The sequence below is a fragment of the Echeneis naucrates genome, chromosome 6 (genome assembly GCF_900963305.1).
Source record: "Echeneis naucrates chromosome 6, fEcheNa1.1, whole genome shotgun sequence".
Classification (NCBI taxonomy): Eukaryota; Metazoa; Chordata; class Actinopteri; order Carangiformes; family Echeneidae; genus Echeneis; species Echeneis naucrates.
The window spans coordinates 21,894,938-21,922,375 of NC_042516.1; the positions used below are offsets into that span (position 1 = coordinate 21,894,938).

The 27,438-nt window shown below is 40.6% G+C and overlaps 2 protein-coding genes across 2 annotated transcripts; one reads left to right on the forward strand and one right to left on the reverse strand.

Moving 5' to 3' along the window:
- Nucleotides 1-1,303: 1,303 nt before the first annotated feature.
- On the forward strand, nt 1,304-14,274 carry LOC115044869 (retinoic acid receptor beta-like). The gene is made up of 8 exons (XM_029504168.1): nt 1,304-1,785; nt 4,942-5,114; nt 5,970-6,111; nt 8,824-8,990; nt 10,541-10,717; nt 11,865-12,069; nt 12,181-12,339; nt 12,762-14,274. The coding sequence occupies exons 1-8, from the start codon at nt 1,593-1,595 to the stop codon at nt 12,911-12,913; spliced, it is 1,368 nt and encodes a 455-aa protein (XP_029360028.1). The 5' UTR covers nt 1,304-1,592; the 3' UTR covers nt 12,914-14,274.
- Nucleotides 13,705-27,295, reverse strand: nek10 (NIMA-related kinase 10). The gene is made up of 34 exons (XM_029503835.1): nt 27,269-27,295; nt 25,925-26,061; nt 25,601-25,696; nt 25,437-25,521; nt 25,264-25,305; nt 25,089-25,167; nt 24,922-24,989; nt 24,583-24,662; nt 24,422-24,508; nt 23,933-24,157; nt 23,073-23,212; nt 22,571-22,632; nt 22,429-22,500; nt 22,262-22,326; nt 22,000-22,102; nt 21,724-21,852; nt 21,501-21,638; nt 21,355-21,400; nt 21,148-21,269; nt 20,706-20,808; nt 20,542-20,617; nt 19,920-20,049; nt 19,764-19,834; nt 19,194-19,395; nt 18,942-19,026; nt 18,774-18,845; nt 18,448-18,493; nt 18,217-18,254; nt 17,930-18,030; nt 17,638-17,748; nt 16,741-16,846; nt 16,424-16,467; nt 16,168-16,223; nt 13,705-15,901 (listed from the first exon to the last, which is right to left on the reverse strand). The coding sequence occupies exons 1-34, from the start codon at nt 27,293-27,295 to the stop codon at nt 15,865-15,867; spliced, it is 3,081 nt and encodes a 1,026-aa protein (XP_029359695.1). The 3' UTR covers nt 13,705-15,864.
- Between the last annotated feature and the right edge of the window lie 143 nt (nt 27,296-27,438).

Consider the following 27,438-nt stretch of genomic DNA (forward strand, 5'->3'; position numbering starts at 1 on the left):
GCTGATGAATGTTGTAAATTAGTTCCATTATTTTGATGTGGAACAGATTTCCTTCCCCCCACCCATCAACTCATCTCGCAGCTGACCTACTTTGTCTTGTGGTAGATTTAATTATGGCTCCTCCTAACTGCTAATATTTCTCACTTAAAGTCAAGGATCGATAATTTAAGTGGACGTGAATGAAGAAAAACAGAGACTAAAAAGTATTGATTTTGTAAAAAGCCACATGGTTTCAATCATGAAATGCCAATACTGAGACATCAGTGTTATCTGCTTTGCTCTGATGGCTTTCATTGAAACAGAGCAGTTTTCCTTTATGGCAAATCCAGACCGAAAGCCCTGAATGTTCTCCAGAATGCCGATACTAACACTCTTTTAATTTCTAATTAATTAAATGTTTTAATTATCATTTGTCAAAAATTGAACTAAAGGTTTAGAACCGCCTCTTTTTAGTCAGAAAAACTGAAAAAATATATTTTTAAGAAAAGCAAAAAAAAGCTGTTTAGTTTTATGTTTGTTTTGTGTTTTGTAAATTCTTTGATTTTCTGTAATACTGAGAACAGACAGGAAAAAAGGAAAAGGAGGCATCAAAATTGGAGGTTTACGCCTCATCAAGCACTGGATCACTATCAGGATAATGTTTCGATAGGATAAATTTTAATCTTTTCATTGTTTTGCTCCTGATTATAATTTTTTACATGTATTTATTTTGCTTTTTGAAACAAACGACAGCTTTAATTTTTTCTTTTTTAGCTCATGTTTAAATTACAGCTGTATTACAGATCTTCCTCAGATATCCTGAGCTCCAGATAAGGAGTCCTGCAACTGAACCACAAACTTAACGACTTCTCAGATAGTGAGACGTGTCACAGTTTGTTAATGATTTATTAACATTTACAACTGCAGACTGGGTGGTTTGGGTGGATTTTTAAAGAGTCCTGCTGGAGGACGAAGCCTCATGCATCAGTGCAACATTACTTTTTTTTTTTTTTTAATAAAAGATCTGCAGGTAAAGAGGAAGATTTCCTAAATGCTGGCGCACTTCCTTGAAAGTTAAACTTGTGTTTTGGGTGGAAGGGGGCCTGTCGGTGGAGGTTTGCACCGCCGTGGTGATGTCAGACAGCGGCTGGGTCATGTGAAGGTCAGGGGAGGAGGTTCACGGAGAGTTCAGCCGCATACATTAGGTAACAACATATGACATAACCGGTGTGGAGCAGGTTGAGACATTGGTCAATAAAGCAGAGATAAGAAGGAAGAAGACAGAGAAGGAGATCAAACTTTGTTATACAAATCGTCCTCCGGATCCAGATCTGGATTTTTGTTTTGTTTCGTTTTTCAGTCTCTCCGGTGCGTCAGCGCAGGTTTGTCCGGGAGCGCACACGGCTCCCTGAACGCACCACGGCCATGTTATAGTCTTAAGACTCAGTTTGCATCAAACTTCAGAGGAAGACGGACACGAACCTCCCAGTGCTGAGGGACCCCCCCCCCCCATCCTAAACAGACCCTCCACACCCCCATCCGTCCCTCCATCCGTCCCTCCATCCATCCCAATGCGGACTGGATCTGCAGGCGGACTTCGCTGAAACAGGACCATGTTCGACTACATGGACTTTCAGTCCTTCGGTCCGGCTGACATCGTGGACTTCTACAGCTCCTCCAGCCCCGTGTGCATGCTGCAGGACCAGGACCAGGACCAGGACCAGGACCAGGACCAGGACCGGGATTTGGTCGCCTTCTTTCCCGAGCTGGTGGAGCCGGACTGGCAGGAGCGCCGGTGCTCTCAATGTAGGTGGAAGCTGATGATGTTTGACTGGACTGAAATATCCCAAAGATGCTCCTAAATAACCAGAATCATCCAAAAAAGAACAAATCTAACGCCATTGTCTGAATCTGGGTTGGTTTTATTTAAAATATGGGGATTAAAAATCAGAAGTTTGACCCAAATTTTTCCAAAATCTCTGCAAAACTGAATGACAGCAGGTGTATTCACGGCCTGGAAACCTCCAGGAGAGGTTTTACTTCCAGTTATAGACCAGACCCAAGGGATGGAGACTTTTCCATGACCTGCTTCAATAAATCCATTTTCATTAAATAAACTATAGAATTAAATCTACAGAATAGTAAATAACAGTGACAAATAAATGACAGAAGACATTAAAAGTAAAACGAGACTAAAAGAGGATCATCAGAAGCAACCAGGCAAATAAATAAATAAAAAAAGGTTTTGCTTTCAAAGAAATGGACTCTTCAGGCTATAAATCAGCTTAGAGGACTTTTAATGCTTTAAAAACACGTAAGGAGTCATAAAATCAAACCGACAGGACACTTAATGGGAGGACTTTTAAATATGAGCGTGAATCTTTAATGCAGGGAAGCAGAATGGAAACTCACACTAGACTACTGTTTCATTCTGGGGTCGCCTTCGCTGGGAAATCTTAGTTTTCTGAATCTGCATCTACTTCTGGATCATGAATAATATAAAATATTTGCATGATGACCTTTGTAGCAAAAATAAAAGCATAGCAGATGATGAATGATTGAATATTTGCATGCTGCTTGTGGATTTGTATTCATTCGGTATGCGTGAACTCGGGCTCTGCCGCTGACAACAGGGAACAGTGTGTGTGAGTCCAGAATCAGCGTGGTGGTCTGTGTTTGGGACGGGGCAGGGCCGGTCAGTTCGGGGTCACAGCGGGTTCACCGGACGGTCACCAGCTCAGGAGGTCAGAGCCAGACTGCAAATATTGGGATCCTTTCGTGAGAGTACAGGAAACGTAAAAACATAACAAAATTACACGATCCATCTGTGAAATGCGTCAAACGAAACACGAGTGAAACACTAATTGTTATCATTTAATTATCTTTATGCTTAATGTTAGAATTCTCTTAAGCTGTAGTGACGTATGAAAAATATGATCATAATTTTATATTTCCTTCTCAAATTTAAACTAACTAAACTATCTTACAAGAGAAAATTCATATTTTTGATGTCTACCCTGACCCCATCAATTTCTTTTTATTATTAATCACTAACAAACACAGTTATGAAATAGAATGATTGAGATTATAATGTCACTAAAATATACAAAAAAAATGAAATAAAAAAGCACACCATTTTCTTGATTAATGAGATTATTTCTTCTCAATAAGTTTCGTCCCGTCCTCTTTGGCATTTTTTGTCCAAGCAAGACTCCAAATCCTGAAAAATCCTGAAAAATATTAGAATTTAAATAAAAGAGACTTTGGGGCTGAAAATGGCGATCATTATTGAGTTAACTCATTAAATTGCTGCATCAAACTAATTAAGCAATACGAGCAAAAGAAGACAGGAAATAAAGGAAAGAACTTTCATCTGTGAAGTATAAATGTTTGATGATGATGACGGAGAACAGAACGAAGGCTTTAGCTTGAATTCTCCTTCTCGTCATCACCGCAACTGTAAATAACATTCACAACTTTTTATTTCTGTTTTCCTTCTCTTTTTACTTTTTGCTCGTATTTTTCCTCCTTTGTTGTTTCTTATCTTTCAGCCTCCAGAGATCCTTTGTTGGTTCGAATGTTTGACTCACACGGTACATCAAATAACACCATCTAAATTGGGGTGGAGGGGTTAATCCCCCCCCCGCCCCGCCACACACACACACTTTCTGTTTCGCCTCCCTCCCTCTCGCCGCCTCTCATCAGTCAGTTGGGCTCGCTGCCTGCTCCTGCATTGTTTTGCGTTGGGAGAGGTGCTCGGTCTGATGGGGGTGTCCCCGTTTGACCCGCCGAGTCCAGGTTCACCCAGAGGCCACGGGTTCAAGGGGATGGAGGCGAGTGATTTTTCTCGTTTTGTTCCCTCTTTTCAAAACGTCTCCCTTCGTTCTCTGTCTGAAGGAGGTCGGACAGCCGGCGAGGAGCAAGTCTCCACTCAAAAGTGTTTTTTTTTTTTTTTTTTAAGTGGGACGGTTTCCTGCTGGGAGTGATGGAGGGAGGGAAAAAAAAAGTCGTGCTGTAGATAGTCAGAGTGGGGACTTTTTTAAAAAGACTCGTCCCAGCAGGTCTGTGGAAACAGCTCCCACTGTTGTTTGGCTTTTAGTTCCTGAAGCTGAAGTGCAGATATATTATTATATATCATCTGTAGGAGGAATTCTTGTTTCCCATCAGTTTAGCTTCAAATTAAAGTCCTCAGCAGGAAAAAGCTTGTCAGGAAATAACTCCACTTGACTTTGGAAATCTCACAGCAGCTTTATGAAACTGATGGATGTGTGCAGTTAGTTTTCTTCTCAACTTGAAAATACAATGCTGTTTTTTTTTTTTTGTTTTTTTTTTACCCTTTCTGAATGGATTTACATCAGCACTGTAAAGTCTAAACAAGCAGGGCTGACCTTTTATTGAACATTTTTGATTATGTTTACCTTTTATGTGGAAAAGACACGAGATAAGATAATAAGCCTTTATTAGTTCTTGCTTCAGCGAGCCTTTATCAGGACAGGACGATTCAACCCCTGGAGATAATGAATGCTTAGACAAAGTGCGACTATCACACCACCATCACGTGAGCTGGGGGACGTAAACGCATCATGCTGCTGTTGAGCATTTGTATTTTTTGGGTAAAGTTTAGAGGCTTTCATGAAGAAAACTGTCCGTCATGTCTCAGCGGATTTATTGACATTCAACCACACGTGTGCTCTTTAAGTCAGCGAATTTCAAAATGCACATCTCAGGATTAATGATGGCTGTAAAGAGGATTTTAACTGGGATACTTTTCAGCTGTTTTCTTTGACACAGTCTGGAGCTGAAGGGTTTTAAAGCTCCCTAATTGCCCCCATAAACTGTGTGTCAGAAACACGCTGCAGCCCGGACTGCTGTTGATAAGAAGGCAGAACGCCCCCCCCTCGTCAGATCAGCCCGAGATCAGCACGCTGCTGGTTGATACTGAGTGTGTGTTTGGTTTTACAGCCGTGGGCAGCCAGAGCTCCAGCTCCAGCTCCAGCTCCAGCTCCAGCTCCGACGATCTCTTCACCAGCCCCCCCTCACCGCCTCCTCCCCCCCGCACTTATAAGCCCTGCTTTGTGTGCCAAGACAAATCCTCAGGCTACCACTATGGAGTCAGCGCCTGTGAAGGCTGCAAGGTAACAGATCGGGCCTGCGCTCGGCTGCACAGGCCTTTTTTTGTGTATGTGTGTCACGCTGGGGGGGCGACAGAGCTCACAGGGTAAATAAAAGCAAGTGAATAGGTTAATGGATCGTCTTTGCTCAGTGAAGATGCAAATATCACTTTAGCAGCTTCATTTTTTTGCAGCGCAGTCGGGGTTGACTTTAAACTTCCTGCTTTGTGTAATTTTTACTTTTGTTATTCGCAGGAGGAAGTTCTCACACAACTTTCCTGGATTTGGAAATAAATAAATTTTTTAGTCTTTGACAAACTGATCTGGATCTGCTATTACTCCAAACAGGCCCTTTAATGATTTCTATCGTTTTATAATTTTTGCTTCATGGATGTCCTGAAATGTTACTATGAATATATTTTATTATTATTATATTACATACTATCAGTGAAAGTAACAAAATTTTATATCTGAATTTGCTGATTTGGCAGATTTGACAACACGTAAGAGTTAGTTTTTACACATTAAAAAAAAAATTCTTTGATGCAAAAACAGTAAAAATAGTTAGAGGAAAAATAAATACACCAAGATAAAATCAGAATGGTTGAAACTGAAAAATGTCACATTAAAATTAATTTTATAAATATATTAAATTATATTATGAATTTTGATCAGAAGGGGAGAATTGGCACTTTAGTGTGACAGTTTTGGCGTTCCCACACAATTAATCCCAAAGTTCACCATGAAATGTGTCGATATATAATAATTATTTCAGGCTGTTTCTGCAGAATACGTTCATACAGGATGTTTCATCATCATCTGTCACATCAGGGAGGATGATCTCCTCCATCTGTTACATCATTAATATCTTCGCTGCAGGGCTTCTTTCGCCGCAGCGTGCAGAAAAACATGGTGTACACGTGTCACCGCGACAGAAACTGCATCATCAACAAGATCACCAGGAACCGCTGTCAGTACTGCCGGCTGCAGCGGTGCTTCGCTGTGGGGATGTCGAAAGAGTGTAAGTGTCTGACCGCAATCATTTAGCCAAAATTAGACATCCGCCGTCCTCAGGGGGGGAAATACACGTACAGCAAACTATGACACCTTCGAGGACAGGGTGAGACAGCAGGGAGTGGATGGTGGCTGTTCTTTTCCCAAGAGGTGACTGCGAGGGCAGCGTCATAGCTGTGAATGATTGAATCATCTGTTTTCCATTTGTGTTTCTGCAGAGCCAGTTTAATGTCTGACTCTTCAAAGTACACAGAAAACACAACAGTGGAAGAAAATAGTAGGAAAACTGTTAATGCTAAGGCGCATCACTGACTGTGTGAACGTGTGATGTCATCGATGAAAACAGTCGAGGCTAAATCTCACTTCACAAAGACCTCACAAAGACCCTTTTTTTTTTCTTTTTTTTTTTTTGCGTCGAACAATAGACTCGCACCAAAAGATGAGCTTCCATTTGAAGTCTGACTTCTAAGGAAAGCTGACAAAGGTTTGTGTTTCCAGCAGTCTGAGCTGGCTCCCTGGAGCCTGATCTGATTTTCCATTTTAGTTTTTACGAATAATCTGAAGGACCATCACATTTTTTCTGCGTCCCCATGTTTTGTCTAATTTTACAGTTTTCCTTGACAGCCACAGGGCCTGGGAGAGAGACGTCTACTGATGTTTGGGGCTATTTTTATAACCATGAGGATGTGATAAAGATTGAAAAACTAAATGCAGAAGGGAAGTAATGAGGAAAATAGAATAATGTATAAATGTAAATCATCCATGTCTTGATATCTCCCTTCAACTGACACCATCCGACCAAACCAGGAACAGGCCAGACACTTCCTACAAAGCTGCTTCCTGTTTCAGTGTAATCTGATGAGTAAAAACATAAAATGGCAGTTTTTTCTTGACTGGCTTGACTAATACCTGACTGAAATAGTTTCTTTTAGTAAGATTAGACTAAAATTCCCAGGCAGGAATCTAAAAGAAAAAAAAAAAAGCTGGCTGAGGTTGATTAAATATGAAACCTGTGTACCTCAAAACAACTTTTCATGAGCTGTCAGGATTCATTTCCCAAATAATTTATTTATTCAGCTTTTATTCAGAAAAATGAAATTAGCACAGAACACCTTTTTCTCTGACTTCCTTCAGCTTTCTCAAAACACATTTTATTTGCAGACTTAGACTTATTTGCAGAGATAGTCATTTCTCTTTTTCAGATACTCTTCAGAGAGCTCAACCCCCCTCCCACACACACACACACACACACTCCACTGATAACAGACACTCTGGATGTTGAACTGTTCATCTCCGACTGGACTTTAATTATTTCCACGCAGTCAGAGCGATAAGCTGTCTTCAGACTTTGGGGCGTTTCCCACAACAACACAACAATAATATTCGTTTAAAAAAACACAAGAATTAAACTATATTTTTTTTTTATTGGCAGCACTGGACGAAGTGTTCAGATTTCTTACTCAGTTAAAAGCATTTTAAAAATCCAGCATTTAAGTATCGTCAGCCCATCTGTGGTTTTTCAGATTTGCCTGACAGTGAGGAGGACTTGAACTCCAGCAGCACTCGAGCGCCCCGACTGTACGCGGGAAACAAAGTCAAACTCTGTGAAACCCAGAAGGGCAGTGACCTAGATAAGTGAGCGTGAGTTATGTGGCGGGATGTGAAGGCTGTGATAGGGCGGCTGGCGGAGGATCCACCCAGCCACATGTTGGTGTGGCTCCTCGTCCTCGCTCAGACACACATGTTACATAAATACATCACATGTAACAGGCAGATGGATGAAATGTAACTGCTCGCTGGCTGCTTCAGTCGCTGTGTAATGCGAGCTGACTTGGTATGTTTACACAATGAGGACTGGATGTAGGGCATCCAGAGAGAGGAGGAGGAGTGGGCTCAGGGCGACGGAGGTGTTGCATAATCCCCAAGCTCCCCTGACATGTGCGTAGTTGCCTAAGCCAAGTCAGTGGAACACGCTGCTGACATTGTTACTGCAGCAATTATAAAAGGCTAACCTGGTTAGGCTGCGTTGCCCGGCTCAATGTGAAACTGATAATCCGAGTCCAGTGAAATCTGCTGACTGTCGGCTTTGTTCAGTTGGTTATTGGTATTTTTAGACTCCCTTCACCTCCACTGAATGCAGATCGACTGTCTTATCTAAACTTGGGTGATAAAACTAAAACTAACAAAAAAGAAAATATGCAGAAACCTCAAACCAGCTGCTCAGACTATTAAACTTTTAGCAGGATCCATTGCTGTTTATTTTCTCTTTCTCTTTATTGAGGGTCTATAAAATTGAGTCGGTTTGGTTCTCTGAATAAACTGATTTGATTCATTTATGCAACGTAGTTCACCTTTAAGGTATAAAACTACTGTCACACCAAGAGGGTATAGATATTTCTTATTGTTGGACTACTTAATCATTTAAGTGGCTGTTAATAATATCTATCAGTTTGTAAACTGGACCTCTGTGTGTTTCAGTCAGATTTATTGCAGGACTGTTGCCAAAGCGAGCATTTGTATGCATTTATATCCAATAAACTGGAAACATCAAGTATAAAAACAGGCTCTCTTTTTTTTTTTTTTGTAGAAATGATTCGATTAAGTTGCTCCTCTCTGAGTCTTTGAACTGCATGGACGAGAAAATAAGATTGTCGTAGCCTGAGTGTCTCTTTATTGATTTCCTAAACATTTTATAACTGTCGTCGTCCTTTTCCTCCAGCGGTGAGGAACGACAGGAACAGGAGGAAGGGGAAGAAAGAGGCGGTGAAGATGACCATCATGGAGACGTACGAGCTGACGGCCGAGCTGGGCCTGATCGTGGAGAAGATCTGCAGAGCTCACAGGGAGACCTTCCCCTCTCTGTGTCAGCTGGGAAAATACACAACGGTGAGATCGATTAGATTCAGATACGTATTTCAAGGAGACATTGTTGATCAAACACAAAAAAAAAATCCCAAAATATGTCTCATTTAACTGAAGTTTCAAACCTTTTTTGGGACAAACTGGCTCCAAAAGACGAGCTCTGTAAACTTCTTAGGAAATGTGGGAACGTGTGCTGTGATCAGCAGCTGGAGGAGATTTTATACTCCACATGTGATTAGAGTTCAGAGACTGCCTTGTTCGTTAAAGGTCAAGGGCTCGACGCTCCGAGTGGCTCAACACATGCTTCAATTTGTTGTACAAAACTTTTGATGTCAGCCTGAAGCCAAATATTACTGAGTAGAGATGAATAGAGCTGTGTTGATAATTTATTTTAATTATATTCATGAATATGGTTTAATATTTTGACATTTTGAAAATTGGAAACAGTAGATTTTATCAGCAGATCAGCATGTTAACTCTCCTGAACTCAATATTTGATAATGGTTTATTAGAATATTTTTCTGTTTTCAGTTCTGGGAAATGTTTTGAATTCTAAAGAAATCAGAGCCTTGAGGTTGTTCATTGTTCATTTTAGTTGGTTAGCATTTATTTAGTTATTTGGTTAAGCGTTTTTTTCCAAAGGTGTTTACGTTGAACTGTTCTAGTCAAAAGTCTAAACGTCTAACCGAATGAGACTAAAAGTCATGAGAGAGATTATTTAGAACGTCCAGCTTGGTTTTAACGTGTTTTTGTTGTCTGAACCACAAAAACACTGGAGCCGGATCATGAAGCCAAACCTGCAAACTTCATGGAAATGTGTGTTGTTGTTGCTGTTATTGTGGGTTAGGGTTGTAACGGCCGCTGGTGGTGAAGATGGAAATTCTGGCTAAATGCTTCTGTGCGGTTAACATTGGGCAGATTTGCATCGTCAACAACAATAACCACACCGAAAGTACATCGTGTTCATGCAAACTGGGACACACATCCATTACAATCAGGAAAAACCGCCCGTCCCTCGGCGACACAAAAGGAAACCCTCCCAGTGCGACGCAGTACAGTTACCCAGCTGGTGTAACAGTTTGAGGCGTGCCCTCTGTACAAGTACATGAAGTACATGAATGTATGAATGTGTCACGTTGCGGTTTGACAAGTCGACCGAAGTCAGAGGACTGAATTATGAGTCATGATAGAAAATGCATAAGGAATGATAAACTGTCTGCGAAAGAACAGAATGAACTTCCTGGTTTAAAATAAACGCACAATTTAAATTGAGAACACAATAGCTCGAAAGCACTATTTTGTTTTTGAGTGTATCTGTAATTACAGTATGAGACACTGATATACGGCCTTACTTCGGTAATGAGGGTGTGTCTTCTGTTACTAAGTTTTTACACAGTATCAGACAGCTGTTTACTGACATGTTGGTAACAACTTCCGCATGCTGTACGACTTGTTGCGCTGCCCCCCAGTGGCCAAAGTAAATGCAGCTCAAGGCGAACATGAACTTGGCTGCTGCCATCGTTAGTGTTGGTGCTTCATTTTAATCCTTTCATTTTTTTCCCTCCTCCATCCAGAACTCCAGCTCAGACCACCGGATCCAGCTGGACCTCGGGCTGTGGGACAAGTTCAGCGAGCTCGCCACCAAGTGCATCATCAAGGTGGTGGAGTTCGCCAAACGTGTACCCGGATTCACCGGCCTGACCATCGCCGACCAGATCACCCTGCTCAAAGCCGCCTGCCTGGACATCCTGGTGGGTCCTTCCTGGGACAGTTTTCGGCAGAGTCAATGAACAGAAGTGAAATCTAAATGTCTGATTTTCTTTTTGAAAGCGTTTTGACTTCACAGCAGTTTTTCACACCTGCCTTTTTCCTCGGCCTCACCTTCAGCTGACATTCCTGATAGTTTGCAGACGGAGAGCAGCTGTCAGGGAGCTGCATATTTGCTCTAAATCCTCAGTAGTCCCGCTGACGTGTGATGACTCACTTTGACACCCTTCGATAGCGGCCTGGGAGCACCATGTACCAACATGAGCTCTGTCACGTTTTTTGATGAGGCATTCAAGGACGCGCCTTCTCTGAGCTCTCCTCGTGTGGTCACTCTTTTCCTGCCACCTAGAGTACGTCAGCAAAATAACAAAGAGCATCCTGAAATATGAAAAATACCCACGACCCCCCCAAACACACACACACACATACACACAATTAGTGTTTCATTTTCCCGTCCGTTGGTCAGATTGTTTAATTACTGAATACACTTTTTCTCATCGAGGTTTGGTCTTGAGGTGGCATTGTTCGTGTTTCTAGCATCATTTGTGCCATTGGCTCTTTGTACAGTTGTGAGCTCTTCACAACAACAGCACATGTGCCTGGCATTTAAAGGAAATGAGCAATTTGTCACATGGAGGAGACGTAGTAGAAACATTTCGCACCACGTGCCTGATGTGCCGTTAGAGTACAGTACAGACACGCCTTCATTACACGTGTTATGTCATTTTAACGTTACGTCCTAATCCAGTTTAGAGGAATGCAGTTTCAAGTGAAAACTGAGTTCTGCGGAAGTATGAAGTGTTGAAAAGCAACAACAAATTCTGACTGAAAACTTTCCTCTTTATTGACTGTGTGAGGAAAAAGTGTATTTTAAGTGTTTTGTGTTTTTAAAGCACTTGCTCTGAATCACATGAAGGCTCTTAATGTGAAATTTGTTGAAGTATAAAGATAAAGGTTCTAAAATATTACCGATGTACATATTTGACAGGGAACATGAGAGATTAATAATATGATGAAGTTTCAGCCTTTTACAATAAGAATTATTTCAAAATAAAGTGATTATTTAAACCTACACAGGACGTAGTTTTAATATCTTCATGTGTGTCGCTCTGTTCTCTGCCTCTCATTCAGATTTTGAGGATTTGCACTCGTTACACTCCCGACCAGGACACCATGACCTTCTCCGACGGGCTGACCCTGACCCGGACTCAGATCCACAATGCTGGATTTGGACCGCTGACAGATCAGGTTTTCACTTTTGCCGGCCAGCTGCTGCCGCTGGAGATGGACGAGACGGAGAGCGGGCTCCTCAGCGCCATCTGCCTTGTCTCTGGAGGTACGAGAGCTCGGGTTCAAGTAAAACCAGAAAAGACTTGGCGCCAGTTAACGCCTCATAGTCCTGAAGAAGCAGTCTTGTCACGTGTTCTCCATTTCTGTGTGCGGACAGATCGACAGGACCTGGAAGAGCCTTCTAAGGTGGAGGTCCTGCAGGAGCCGCTGCTGGAGGCGCTGAAGATCTACTCCCGCAAAAGGCGACCCAGCATGCCCCTCATGTTCCCCAAGGCCCTCATGAAGATCACAGACCTGCGCAGCATCAGCGCTAAAGGTCAGAAACTGGACTAGCTGGAAAAAAGTTTTCAAGTTTTCCGATGGTGGTTTGGGTCCAAAAAAAAACCCACCTCGTTATCATTCAAAATGTCCACGTCCTTAATGATACGTTGAGTCTTTAACCGGTGTGTTGTATCAGATTCACACCATACAGTTAGTTATGAGTCTTGTACCAAACAAAGTTAAGTTGAGCGTTTTAATGTGGAAATCTACGGGGACTGACTCAGGTGGTCGTTCAAGGAACTGCAGTTTTTGGCACTTCTGAGTTTGGAGGTTTCCGTTTAAACGGATTTCTAAGCAGCATTTTGTCTTCTATTTCAAAAAAAGATAACTAGGCCAGACAGAGAAAGGTACCGAATTCTGATGATTCAGGCTTCAGTGTGCACGCTCCATAACGACGCGTCGTGTTGCTTTCCACAGGGGCGGAGAGGGTGGTGACGCTCAAGATGGAGATCCCGGGCTCCATGCCTCCCCTGATCGAGGAGATGCTGGAGGACCTGCAGAACCTGGAGAAACAGTCGGAGGAGAGCCGAAAGCAAAATGGCGGCCAGCACGCGCACGCCGTCTCCTGAACTCCTCCGCTTCCTTTTTTTCTGAAGCTGCTCCCAGAACACTTCCTCCGTCTTCCTTCCCAGAGAAACCGCTCGCTATACAAAACGTACAGATGCAGTCCAAACGGTTACTAGTTTCTTACCTCAGTCTTTGGTCACAGAGCTGTCGGTGAAAGATCTCAGACCAACCTGCAGCCGTGAAAAAAAGAGTAATGCAGTAATGTCTTAATCAGTCGCAGTTATATTTTTTAACCTCACAGCCGTTGGGAATTGCTCTCAGCTGTCCTTCTGGTTTTTACTGTATTTATATTTGCATGAGAAATCACACAGATTAATTTTACCTCATTAAATAACAAAGCCTTTAGAATTAGCATAGCAAAGTTAGAAAATATATTGAATGGACTTTTTTGAACTTTTTCCAGACATGATTGTTAGTTTTGTTTTTGTTTTTTTTTTTTGTTTTTTTTTTGCCTTTCAAAGTTTGACCGTTTGTACCTGATGTGTCCATTTGTGCCGCTTTTGTAAAAAGAAAGAGGGAAGTGTAAGTTCACAAAGTGATGGAGCTGAGTTAACTCAAAAAAAAAAAAAAAAAAACAAACACCACAAAGTGCATCAATAACAAATAATGTGGTGATGATCAGCTTGTTGTTGGTCAGTGGGTGTCTGGAAAATTCGTGCGTTAATCTGGAAATCAGATTTTTTTTTGTTTTTGTTTTTGTTTTGTTGTTGTTGTCAGTATGAAGTATAAAGAGTTTGTACACCGAAGTAAGCTCATACACATATATCGTAGCTGCAAACCTTTAATCCCAGAATGTATATTTACAGATATTAACAGGGCTGGATATTGTTTGAGATATTTGAGACACTTTTTTGATACCTTACTTCGATGAGCGCTGTATAAACATGTTTACTACAAAAAGAAACAAGGTCGTGATCGACGCCTGGTCACACATAGCTGTAAATTAATTTTTGCTCCATTAAAATACGATGTATTGTAGAAATATTAAGAAGAACAATAACACAAAATACATTTGATTCGAAATGTAGCTGAAAAAAGGATTATGGGAAATGTGGTCTGAGGGGGAGGAAAGCAGATTAATAAAAACATCAGATTACGTTTGTGCCTAAAACATGTAGTCTGTGAAAAGAAGGATGTTGATAATCTACATGTATAAACTCTTTACTATAAATGCAGAAACAGACAACTTCCGTCCAGTAAGAACTCATCTGTGCCTCCTGGACTTTTTCCATGCGAATTTTACATATTTGACTAATCTATCAACCTGGACCTACAAATGTTCATCAGCTCATTTTCTCATCCATGTTGCTCCAGTGTGAACATATCTATCATAATTTTTCACTTAGAAGATCTTCCATCGCAGTCCCGCTTTATTAAAAGTCAACTGTACTGGTTTCCGCTTTGCTGTTTCGTATTTTCTCTTTCACTCCTTCTTGTGTTAAAGTTATTCCAGGCCAGCTGGCCCACTCTCAAAACAAAAGGCTTGTATCGCCCCCTAGGGAGCGTGTAAGAGGCTGCACTGCAGCTAACCGGCAAAACTCAGTCAGTCAAAAAAGGGCAGTTTTCTCAGAATACTTTTATATATCAGCTCCTCAGTAAGCATCCACCTGTATAGATTCCATATAAATGTGACAGCTGTAATCTGGAACGACACCTCAGGATGAGTGATTTATTTAGGAATAGGAAGAAGTGGCACCCTTCATCAGCACCTCCAGACTCAAGCTGCCTGTAGGTGAAATAGCTCCATACTTTTACTCAGGTTTGCCCTTTGGATGGTGATAGTTTATGTACTCCGCCACTTTTATCTTATTTTTAGCCAGCGATGACACAACACTGGCAGCTCAATCAAACAATCATCCTCCTCCTGAGCTTTATTATTTAAATGTTATTCACGGTAAATGAGATGTTTGTCTAAAGAAGTGAAAGCTCCAAAATCTGGAAATGTATATACAATATATAAATTCTTACATCCTGCTCAACACATCTGCTCAACATCCACTCTGTATATTTGATCCAGATCACTCACTTCCAGTGCGGAAAAAGTCAGCTGAAGATTTATATCAGCATGACAAATGGTTTCAGCGTTAAAAGGTATTTATTTGATATATGACTTTAAAATAGCTCACTATTCTTTATAGAGTCTATAATGACTGTTTCCTTTTTGGATCAAAGTGCACAAGAGAGCTCATCTTCAGCTGCGCTCAGCGTTTAAAAGTGTACAGAGAATTACAAACAATAATGTATAATATCAAAAATATTTCAGGGAGCATGTTAGCTCAAAGCAACTGTGAAAACATTTGACCTGGTTTTCAGGTTTGCCTAAGCTTTGGTCAAACACTCTTTTATGTGAGAACTGATGGTGAATTAAGGTGAATTCTTATCAGCTCTTCCAAAGTGAAGTGAATGAGGAAACTGGCTCAGTGCCACTAGAAACACTGTCTTAAAAGTCTGGACCGGAGAACCAACAGCACAAAACTCAGACCAACCTGAAAAAACAAAATGGAAAGTTTCACACGAGCAGAGCGGCTGAAGGCCTCAGATAAAGGCCTGTGTGTTTGGACTAAAGCAGGAGGGGCTTAAAATGGGTCAGATGCTCGGTTCTGAACTTAAACTAACAGAAATAAATAACCTTCATTAGAAGCACATACAAGCAAATGCAGCGTAAAAGTAATAAATTATGTTTGGAGAGTTGCATAGTCCCATGACATTTGTACAAACAGCCAGTTCGTGAGAAGAGGGAGGCGTGTGGTGACATATAAAACATGTGACACCATCTCATCTCAAGTTGTCAACAGATGAGGTACAAAGTAATCCATGTTCTTCTGTAGGATTTACATATCCTTATATATTGGACATGAACCAATTATAAATGAAAACCATTCTAAATAAGTTTTACCAACATCGTGAAGCTTCTCCAGCTGCTTCTGTGATCTTTGATGATAAATACAGACCATCACTTCTTCTCTCTGTCACTTCTTTTCATCGTGCTCCTGACGGTGACACAAATAAATGACCAAATTCAGGAAACTGCTAAAAAATGTCTTAGAACCATTTCTAACATTTGCAAACTGCTTGCCAATAACAGAAACGTAAAAGGAAATAAATTATGTTTAACCCCAACCCTGATCGTAGAATAACACTGGACTTATTTAGCCACATTAGCCTCAAGTGATAATAAAATAACTGAGTGACTGAATAAAACTACGTGACCAACTAACCAATGATTATTGAAAGTGTTTTAAAATCGTCAGCTCACCTGCTGTTTGTTGTTTTATAGTAGCTGCTCTCCTCCAGCAGCTCCTCGATGATTCCCTGTGAGGGAAACAGACAGATGTTTAATATGATCATAAAGTGGATACTAACACAATGCTTCAAATATATTTCTTAAAAAAATAAATATTGGGCATATTTCCTTCGATATTAGCACGTCACTTTTGATTACATAAAATGAACAGTTTAAATAGGAGCTTATTTAATGTGTTGGTGAAAATAATCTTCTGACAGAAACTGACCTGCATCTGTTGATAGGTCACTCCTTCCTTCAGATTCCCATCACCTGGGAAAGAACAAACTCTTTCACTTAGTGGGCACAAAAAAACGTTGATATGTAACAATGAAATTGCAGCAGTTGAGGCCAGAGGGCGCCGTTTCCTGCTCACTGCTTCCTCTCCTGCTGCAGCCCATCTGATGACAATCTAGTAAATGACAGCGAGGGATGAGCCAGATCACACTGATACAGCCATCTGACGTCGTTCTGCCGTCGTTGTCAGCGTTGTTTATCTGATGTGGAGAGTGAAGAGCGTCTGTGGTAACGTTACACTGTCTTTACCTGTGCTGTCAGCAGTGAAGGCGTCTCCTGTGGTGTTGTGCATCAGAGGCCACCAGTCTGAACTGGATGAGTCTAATTCCATCAGCTCTGGGGAGGCCTGGAGAAGCTGCAGGGAACAAACAGGGGGATTGTCATTTTGCGGTTTTGCGCTATAAATGAAAGGAGGTGAGTTAACCGGTGACACACTGTAGAGTTGGATTTGTGTCTATAAACGTGTAATCTCACCAGTTTGGCAGGTATAGATACACCTGCCGGATCAACTCAGACTACAAACTATTGTGGACTACAGTCAAACAAGACTTTTAACTTGTTTTGGCCATTTTAACAAGCAAGAGTAAGAATTGACAGCAATGCCAGCAGTTGTGTGGCTGCGCCGAGGTGTTGAATACCAAGGACCTAAATGCTGACTTAAACATGTTAATATTTGTCACCTTGATCAGCCCTAAACAGAAACTATTATCTGGATTAATTCACTTCAAGCTTGGATACAATCATTGTGAGGTGAACATGAAATTTTCTTCCAGCAGCTCTCGAAACATTTCAGCGTCATGATGGCACCAGAATAAAAATAAGGAGATCACAGTTAGATTCATCTTCTGAGGAGCTCAAATGTTTGTACAAAGTTCAGTCTCAGCAATCCATCTGATAGCTGCTGAGGTATTTCAGTCTGGATCTCAGCGGTGGGCCGACACTGTCCTCCCTGGAGCCTGAGCATCTGGCGTGTCTAAAATTACAGGAAGTGAATTATCCCTGCCTACGCAGTGACCACATGATTTATGTAGGAGGGAGGGTGGATGCAAATAAAGGCTCATTTTCACGAGATCTCCTTGTTGATCTAACCCATCTCTCCTTCTCATCTCTAAATGTGCAGGTGAGCTGTGAGGCGACAGTGCAGACCTTGCTGAGCTCCATTTTCAGGCTGTTGGGATCACTTCCACAGTGGAACAAAGATTTTTTAAATCTTTCAATGACCCGACGTTTGATGTTGTGGCACGGAGCCGGCGGAAGCTGGAGATGAAATGAAGATAATTCAATTTAAAGGCAATACATTTACACTTTCATGCTGCTGCCAATGTGAAACTGGGTCAGCTGTCTGATAAAAATCAAGGGCCTGTTTGCAGACACGTCACTGAGAGTATATGTGGACTCATGGGATTTAACCACATGGTTGTACTTGAGTGTACTGTACTTGAGAGATGTAGATGATTTTGTGCAGCTGCATGAGGAGCTTCTGGCTGGGATCATCAATCTGTCGGAGCTTCTTCTGGGACACACAGATTCCAGCTGACACTGAGATAAGATTAAAACCAAACAGAGTGACTGACGAAGGCTAAACAAACAGGACAGAAGTCGTTTGTGGGAGAAATTTATCATGTTTCCACTTTTAAAAGTTGGGCTGTTTTTTATTTATTTGGGGTAACAGTTGACAAGGTATTTCAAAACACTGTTGGGTTTTCATGTTAGTTTGGAGAGTACCTGGCCTTGGTTTAATCTTGGCTGTAGTAAAATCCACACTGAGAAAAAGAAGTGATAAAGGGAGGTCAATAGATAATTGTAGATAATAATAACGTAACAACAAGCGGCTGCCGTTACTTTGAATGAGCATTTCTTAGATTATTCACAGAGAAGAATCTACTACTTAATCATATCAAGAATTTCTTCCCAAACAGTCATCCACAAATAGGAAATGTGAGCTCTTTCACTTACTTTGGGAGAATTTCATCAGTTGTCCTGCAGGTACTGTGATTCAGACCTTTCATTGAAAGCAAGAAAAGCCTGAATTAATCCAGAAAAAAAAAAAATCAACCATAAAAGTTCAATTGAAAATAGTGGCAAATGGATTTATTGCTATATAAAAACTGCTTTGTTAGTGACTGTTTAAATCCAAACTGTCTCCCTTTGTCTGCAATAATTTAATCGGTCGGTTATCGGTTTAATCAGTTAACAACAAAAAACACAGTTCTTGTTATGTCAACATGTAGTTAGTGAGATTAAAAGTTGCTGCCCAGCATCCTGATGAAGAGAGAACTGACCTCGGTGTCCTACAGAGGCAGTGGGGTTGTTTTTGGTAAGAGATGGTTCAACATCATCGTCTGAGGCAGCGTCTAAACACAGACACGTCGTTTTTTAAAACATGGTTTCACTGTAAATTTGAAACTTTCCCAGCCTGTGATGAATCCTGAGCAGCATCAGACAGTGACCTTGACAGATGATTTGCTCGCTGTAGGTTGAGTTGGAGGCAGAAGAATGCAGAGCTGGGCATTCATTTTTCACATAAGACTTTTCCTGAAATAATAGAAAGACATTGTTAATTCAAAAACCAAATATTCACCAAAATAGTTAACAATATCAGAGAATGATTTAAGAATTTGTAGGTTCAGTTTCACAGTACCTTTCTATGTACCTTTCTATGGCTGTCGAAAGATTCTTTCAGATTTAAAAATGTTAATTACCTGGTTTGAGAGGCTGCAGTTCATCCTGCTTTTGTGTCTCTCCAGGAAGTACCTCTGCGCCCGTTTCCTGTCTCTGTCTGCCCTTCTTTCCAGTGCATTCTGGGAAGTGTAAAGGCCGTCCATCAGCTTCATCATGAGGTCAGAGATCCTGGAACTGACGTCCACAATGTCCGGTCGCTGGTCTGCGTCTGAGCTCAAACACCTGATCGGTTGTCCCCAACAGAGCAGAATCTTATACGAGTGTGTTAAAACGTTGAGTGCTTTTAATTAAATGCAGTTATTTATCTGAATGAATGAAAGCACAAAAATAATACTATAAAGTGGATCAGATAGAGATGATCACTGAGTCAAGTAGTTTGTTTATTTTAAATGCTAATGAATAAATCTGGTATACAAAAATAACCTGAATGATCTAAACTCCACTCAGCTAAATATCATCAGTAGATCAATCTAACTGAGCGGCATTTTTGCATCTTTGCAGATTCAGTAAAACTAGTGGCCGTTTTACTTTTAAAAAACTCTGCAGGTCCAACCACAGACCATATCATCATTTCAAAATAAGAGTCTCACCATCTGACCATGTCTGTCACTCTCTCTGAAAATGCACCTTCCTCAATCGGCTCATAGACGGCTTCGACGATCTACAGGAAAGAAAAAGGAGGGAAAAGGTCAGTAACTGATGACTCGCAGAAAAACTTTTGAAGTTGGGAGAAAAATGTGTCTTGCCTTGCTGGCCAGTGACAGCATGTTACTGCTGTAGAACGGAGGCTGTAAAGTGGCCATCTGGTAGAGGATGCAGCCTAAAGCCCAGATATCAGCTTTCTCACCATACGGCTCGTTCTTCACTACCTCTGGACTACAACACAAAACATAAACTTCTGCGAAGTTTAACTCATGAGGACGGTTATAGATCCCCTACCCCTGAATCTGTGAATCACTATTCCATATGTGGAAAAAATGTACTGAGTCTGTTGTGGCTTCATAGGGAGCTGTGTCAGATAAATGGCCAGAATTGACAGTGGAACACCTAAATCGACTGCATCCTTGGTTCTGCCCATCACAGTGTTGATAGAACGGACAACTAGATCGATGCAGTTTAAGGTGAAGGTAAGAGTCAGCCCAAAAAGGGTTTTACAGGAAGAAAGAAAAGACCTTGAATAAGTCCACAATAGGTCTTCAATTTTGATGGAATTCAATTTTACTGAAAATGTAGTCTTAAAGACAAACGTTTAAGGATGACTGAAATATCCATAATGTGCCCGAGTGCCGTGAAAAACTCCAGAGCAGCAGATTGGACTGTCTGTATATTGTTTATAGACTAACGGACGCTCAGAGTGAGTTTCCTCACCAGGAGTAAAGGATGGTGCCAACCACTGACGTCAACTTGCTGTTCTCCTGCTTCTGCTTCGCCAGGCCAAAGTCAGCTTCAAGCAGAAGGCCGTGATTAGACCCGACAGGAAGTGTAGGTTTAGGGTTAAGGGAAGTGTGGCAGACTATGAAATGCACACTCACTGATGGTGACTTTGTCCTTCTCCCCCAACATGATGTTGTTTGGTGTGAGGTCACGGTGGACTATCCTCTTCTCCTTGTGCAGATACCTCAAAGCCAGACACATCTGGAGGAGCGTGGAGACATAACAGCCATTACTGATTAAGTTGTTAAAAGCGCTGAGGAAGATGTTTCCATTCAGCTTCCTTCGGCAGTGGAAAGTATTTACATTAATATTTTAGGCTTTCATCCGAAACAATTGGCAGTGAGCACAGCAGGGAAGAAAAAACAAACAAACAAATGTGCTTCATTTGAGACTAGTGTAATGCTCCAGGTATTTTTATAACATATATCCCTACAAGTCCTTTAAGAGGAGCTCAAGTACCCTTTCAAGTTAGCTCTTTTAATTGATTTCTGTCCTACATTTTATTTAAAGGGGAGATTTTTTCCTTTTAGCCGTTGTTACCTGTATGAATATATTCCAAATTCTGTCCTCAGTGAATTGCTGCTGTTTCTCTTTCAGAGAATTGAAATGTTCAGCCAGCGGGACACCCTCGATCAGCTCCATCACGATGTACAGCTTGTCACCTGAAAATGGGCCATAGAGGTCGACTCTTTTTAGATTTCTACTGCCACCTTGTATAGAAGGACAAGAAAGTGATATTATCCTCACCTTCCAAAAACGTCTTGTAATATTTAACAATATTTGGGTGTGTCATCTAGAGACAAACAAGCAAGCAAGACGTAAACACACAATCTTACTTATTCTCATTATGTGTTACTAAATTGACTTTCACTATAAAAATGGAGAATGTATGCCTGTTCTTTGATGATTGTTAGCTCAGAGATGATTTTTTCCACGTTACTGTCTCTGGACTTCTTGTCTTTGCCAAAGACCGGGTTGTGCAGGTTCACTTCCTTCAGTGCAGTAAGGTTTTGGCTGCTCAGCTTCCGGACCTGTCATAAAGTAACTTCACTGAAATCAGGGACATGTATGCCATGTGCTCCTGCATCAGGCAACAAACCATCAATGCCATCACACCTTGAAGACGCTTCCAAACGCCCCAGTGCCCAGATGGTCCAGCACGGCGTAACCATTGATTACTTTAAGGGGAGGTTGGTTCTGGTTGACAGCCTCAATCCCTTTTCTGAGACTGTCCATTTCGTCTTCCTGCATTAGATAAGTGCACATTATCATTTTATAGGAAAAAATATTTCCTAAAAATTTTTTTTAAAATGACAAAACAGTAATATTGCTATTTATAAAACAAAAGCAGCTGAATAAACAGATGAATTAATTTAGATGCTGTTTTCTTACAGTGTAGAGTAAAACTTTGGTTTGCAGTCCCTCATAGGCAGCGAGGTCACGCACATAATGGCCAACATCAATAAACAACTCAAAGAGGTCTGTGGGAAAGAGCCTGAAAAGGATAAAACATTACGTAACAGGAATGGAGAGCATTCAACGAGATCTCTCTCCAAAGCAGATGGCCAACAGGACTTAGTTTTAAATGATTTTTGCTTGAAGAAGACAAACTAAAGATCACTAGTTTATAAAGTTTTCAATCATGTGACATCACCTCTTGAACAGATTCCTGTTTCTTTCCATGCTAAAGAGGAATCGGAGCGTCCGAAATGCATAGCGCTACCAAGAGACCAGCAGATTACAAAACAGGGGAGTTAAGGCATCTTCATTTGCATGATTATTTTAATTTAAAGTACATTTAAAGATGTAATAATAATATACCTGCAAAGATGTGAAATTTGCTTCAGAATTTGTTGGTAAAATCAACTTTGCTATTATGTAGATGCCATTTTCCTGAGAAAAAAAAATGTATAAGGCAAATATACATTCATGTGGGCTGCACACATATTTGTGTTTTTCTCACCTGCACAATATGGTGAGCAGATGTGTCATCCAGACTCAGCTCAGTCAAAGCTGTACAACAGGCTGGAAAAGGAATTTGACTTAATTAAATAACTAATACATGGAATTTTTAAAGTCTGATACTCTGAGCAGCTGTGAAGAAAAAATACTCTCTCTCAAAACCAGAGAAGAAAACCAACCAGGAGACCCTGTTCTGTTTTAAAAGTAAAACATAAAACTTTTCTTTGGATACTAAAAGAGCTGTTCTAAATTACAATATATGAATTTTGCGCCAAAACGGATCTTTATTTTTGCTGTGGCAGCTTCAGGCATCTAGAATTTACAACTACTATCTCCAAAAATCACAGATAAAGGCCTCATTTCATTGGTCTGGATTTTCACTTCAGGAAAGAGATGTTTACATTCTCAGCTGCTGATAAGACTCTTCTGGGGGAAGGAGTTTCTTTACTGTGCAGTAACACTTTTTAGAGACCTAAATGAGATGTGATAAAACATTCCCTGACCTGACAGCAGAGCCTTGGTATTGTCCACTTCCTCCTGTGGGCTAAGTTCCTCTCTGACGTAGTCCCTCTGGATGCGACCAGCAGCGTTGGCGCTGGGGAGCGTCTCGATTGAAGAGCGATCACACACATACTGCCTGTCACTGTAAGCGTTATTTTGTATGTCACTGTGATAAATTATAAAAATAACAGCACGTCTTTCCTGCATGTTTTTGTCGTCAGAACAAAGCTTTGTGTTGGTGGTCACACTTAGTGTAGTTGTAGTGTTCATTTTGTTAACCTTTTGTTTCAAAAACAGAACAGGCAAAGCTAGTTGTGAAGGTAAGAGATCCCAGCACCTGGATTTACTTTAGTTTGTGCCATGAAGCACACAGCATAGATTTGAATTGTCTTCACTTCACAAATGCTCCTTTTTTTACTCCTGATATTCATCAACTTAACATTGTTACACTTTAGTACACACTTGAGTAAAGTTTGGCTACTGAAAACAGGCAATTTTGAATTACCAGCCTTACGTATGCTAACTTTACTATAACTCCAAGTCTAAAGTCGCTTCATCCTACATTTCCAATTATGTAACCAGAAACATATTTTTCCATAGACCCACCCTGTGTGGTAAACACCAATGTCTTTCCAATTCCACACCCTGGTTTCTAATGTAGGCCTTCTGCTATAAAACCCAGATCTAAAGAAACACGCTATCAATCTGCAGTATGAGAAAAGTATGAGCTGCTGTTCTGCAGTTTCGTTTAAGCTCTGTTTTCGTCAGTAAAAGGGGATCTGTTTTATCTTAGACTGTAACTGTGGAAGAAGCACAACTGGCTGTAACTTAAAACTCAAATACACCGCTGAGTTTCAACAACCTGTTGAGCAGCCAAAGCAGCTGCTGCACCCCTCCCCAGTTCCGGATCTCTGTCCTGGTGTCGGGATCCTCACAGAGCTGGACCAGGACCCAGACCAGACTCCACAGCAGTTTCAAGTGCTGGCCATGCAGCAGGCTCAGCAGCACAGGAAGCCCTTCCAGCTCCCTCACCTGCTCCCTCACCTGCCGGACTGGTGACAGGAGCCTCAGCAGCTCTGCGCTCATCCTGCAGGAAATACTGCATGGGAATACTTCACATATTTCATTGATTGTAGAAACTTAATGCAAATTTCAGTTACTGTTACAGACTTGTTTTGTGTTACAACCTTCATCACCATTTTAATCTAATCTTGTTCCTTTCCATATTTTATGAGCCATTTTTATCAGTACAAATAAATGCTTGGTTCCCACAAATGACCACAACAACCAGACATAACATTTTATCTGATTGCATTGCAGACAACACATCAACAGATAAGTATGTTCTAACCTCTTTGACAGCATGTCATATTCCTGCAGTATTATAAGTAGGTTCTCCACTATCTGTAGCTGTCCAATCTCCTCCTTGCATTCTGGGCTGCAATAAAGAAAATGTTTGCTAAACACTAAATCATAAATACATTTAATGCATTAAATGGAATATGTCTCTACCTCTCAGCCAAGGTGCCTAGTGCCAGCAGGGCTCCCAGCAGCACACTGCTGTCTGTTGTTGAGAGGAGCGTCCCCAGAGTCTAGAAAATGTATCATTTATTAGAGCCCACATTATACAGAGAGAAAACGCACAAGAATGTGTGATGATACCAACTTATTTGTAAAGTTTAAAATGTAAGGTTTGTCAATGTGAAGCCACAAGAGGATATAAATCCTAAGTGTTTTATCCAATGAGAGGAATTTACAGTGTGTTTCATGAACAGGCAGGCTGCATGCACATATAATAACTGAGCAGTGGAAAAAAAAAAAAGATAGATGTTATCAGCAACTATCACTCACCTTGTGAGCGCCACTCGCGATGACCCAGGTCCTTTGATTTTCAGTGGCAGACAGCTTCTGAAATATGTCTGCAGAGTAATAAACAAAGCCAGCATTGATAAAGACAAGACACAGGACAGACAAATGTATCAAAGTTGTTCTGTGATAATTTCCATCAGGCTACTCACAGGTCATTGTGACCAGGTTTTGCACGGAAAATGCCTGTTCCCCACATGATATGTACCTGGTGGTTACCGACTCCATATACTTTAAAAAAAAAAAAAAAAAAAAAAACAGAGCAGGGATGGGGAGGTCAACACGAGATTTAAGTGGATAAACCATAAAATCCTGGGGAGACTTTACCCTGGCAAGCAAACTGATGCCCTGGAGCTGATGTAGAATTTTCTAAAAGCAGGAGATAAAAAAGGCATTTGCTCTTTTGAATCTTATATATTAAATGTGTATGTATTAATTCAATATATAACAACTATTAAAATGGCAGGTAGCAGAAGAACCAAGAGTTTATTCAGTTGTACCTGATGTTGAGGATCTCTGATAAGTAATCGCAGGCAGATGAGAACCCGAAGGACTGATTCTGATGTTGCACGATCAAGCCATTCACTATAAAACAAGCAACTATATTTAGTGACTCCAGCCATCTGTGTTAAAATGGCAAAAATGCTATTTTTGGGACTTTTACCTACAGAGTCGGTTCCTGACCAAAGACACAAAGATATCAGAGAAGAGTTTATGCTGAGGGTGGCTACTGAAGCATCTTTGTTCTTTGTAAGTTATGCTGGAAGTGAATTGGAATTGTAAATAGGTAGAAAATGTGAGGCGTGGCATTGCATATTTTGAATTAAATTAATTCAGTTCTTAAAAGCTGGTTCTTCGTGACTCAAAGGAAATTTTGCAAGTCTCAAGCTATCTTATTTCTTAAGGTTCTTGAACAACATTTGAGACATTTGGGGTTTTATGAGGTGGAATTTTCTTCTAAGATCTTCCATGAAGCTGAAAAGTAAACCTGAATTTTTCCAGTTCAGAGGCTTCACTCTCAATGTCACTCTCAGTCTGGTGTCTGCTGGCGTCTTTTTGATGATGCATGGCTTGTGATCTGCTGGATCCCCTGCTGGATGCCTTAATATGATTCAGCGCTGCCACCTACAACACAAAGAGTCTCACGCGATAATATGTACACGAACCTGAAGAAATATTAGCCAGTTAGTATCGTTATCATAAGGTCTAGACACATTTCCCCTGAATGGCGTCACTTTTTGCTGCTCACCTCTTGTCTGGGCTCAGTTTTGGCAAGCAGGGACAGAAGTCTTTTGAGATCATGAGATGGACTAGATAACAAAGAAATAAATAAATAAACGGGCTTATCAGGTGATTTGTTGCCATTTCAGGGAAGCAAATTTAAAACTGTGCAACAAACTATGAAAACAGATTGAAGGAGAAGATAACCTAGCTTACTTTCTCTGGATTCCTCTGGCTTTAAGGGGTGATTTTTCTCTTTGTCTCACTTTTCTAATGGAGCTGGACATTTTCAGGCATCGCCTTTGTTTCCAAAGGAGATATTCTCTGGCTCACCTTGAGCAGCAGTGGAAGAAGGACTCAGATATTTTAGTTAAGTAAAAGTAGCAATATCAGGGTGTAAAAATTGTATTTAAAGTGTAAAGTGTTTGAGTACTTATTGTGTATAACTGTGTGTATTTTGTATTATAGTTATTGAATAACTTAAATATTGGTCCTGTTAAAGATGGAAACAATTTTAAACAGCTGGGAAGTTCATGAAGGTCAATAATGTCTTGTCTAAACCTATAGTGACATATCATAATTTAATACATTGTTGATTGCAAAAGTAAAATATTTACCTCTGTATTAATGTGCAGCAGAAGTATGAAATTGTAGAAAAAACTTTACTATTATAAATATAAATACCAGTACGTCATTGTGTGTGTTCCAATAAATGTGTTTGATTTGAGATTAGCTTGATTTAAGCACACATTTAATCCTATTGGGGGGGGACACAGCTAATGATAACAGGGCAAGCTGGATTATTGTGCTTGTCCTTCAAATAAATTAAAAAAATAAAGAATAAAGCAGCTTAACTGAGCAGGACAAGTTAAGTCTCTTACCCTTCCTCCATCACCGCTAGCTAAAAGCGTACAGTTGTTCTTCCGGGTTGTGAAACGCGTACATTTCTTCGTTAAATATCAGTCGATGACACGGTAGACATTTTTTTTAAATTGTTAATCTAACAGCAGACACCCTTTTTTTTTGTTTACTAATGAAGGAAAAAATAACGCTGAGTTTTAAATCAGACTTCAGCTCATACAGGTGAGACATATTATTGAGGCGCTGTTACCATGGCGACAGCGGACGCTGTTCGCATTCCGTCACCGGAGTCTTTGGACTCACAAACAAACAAAAAACAAACACACACACACACACATATATTTTTATATATGTGGTAAGATTTTTCTAATAAGATGTCATTTTGACATTGAATCATTTTTTAGTTAATTCCCTTCAAAA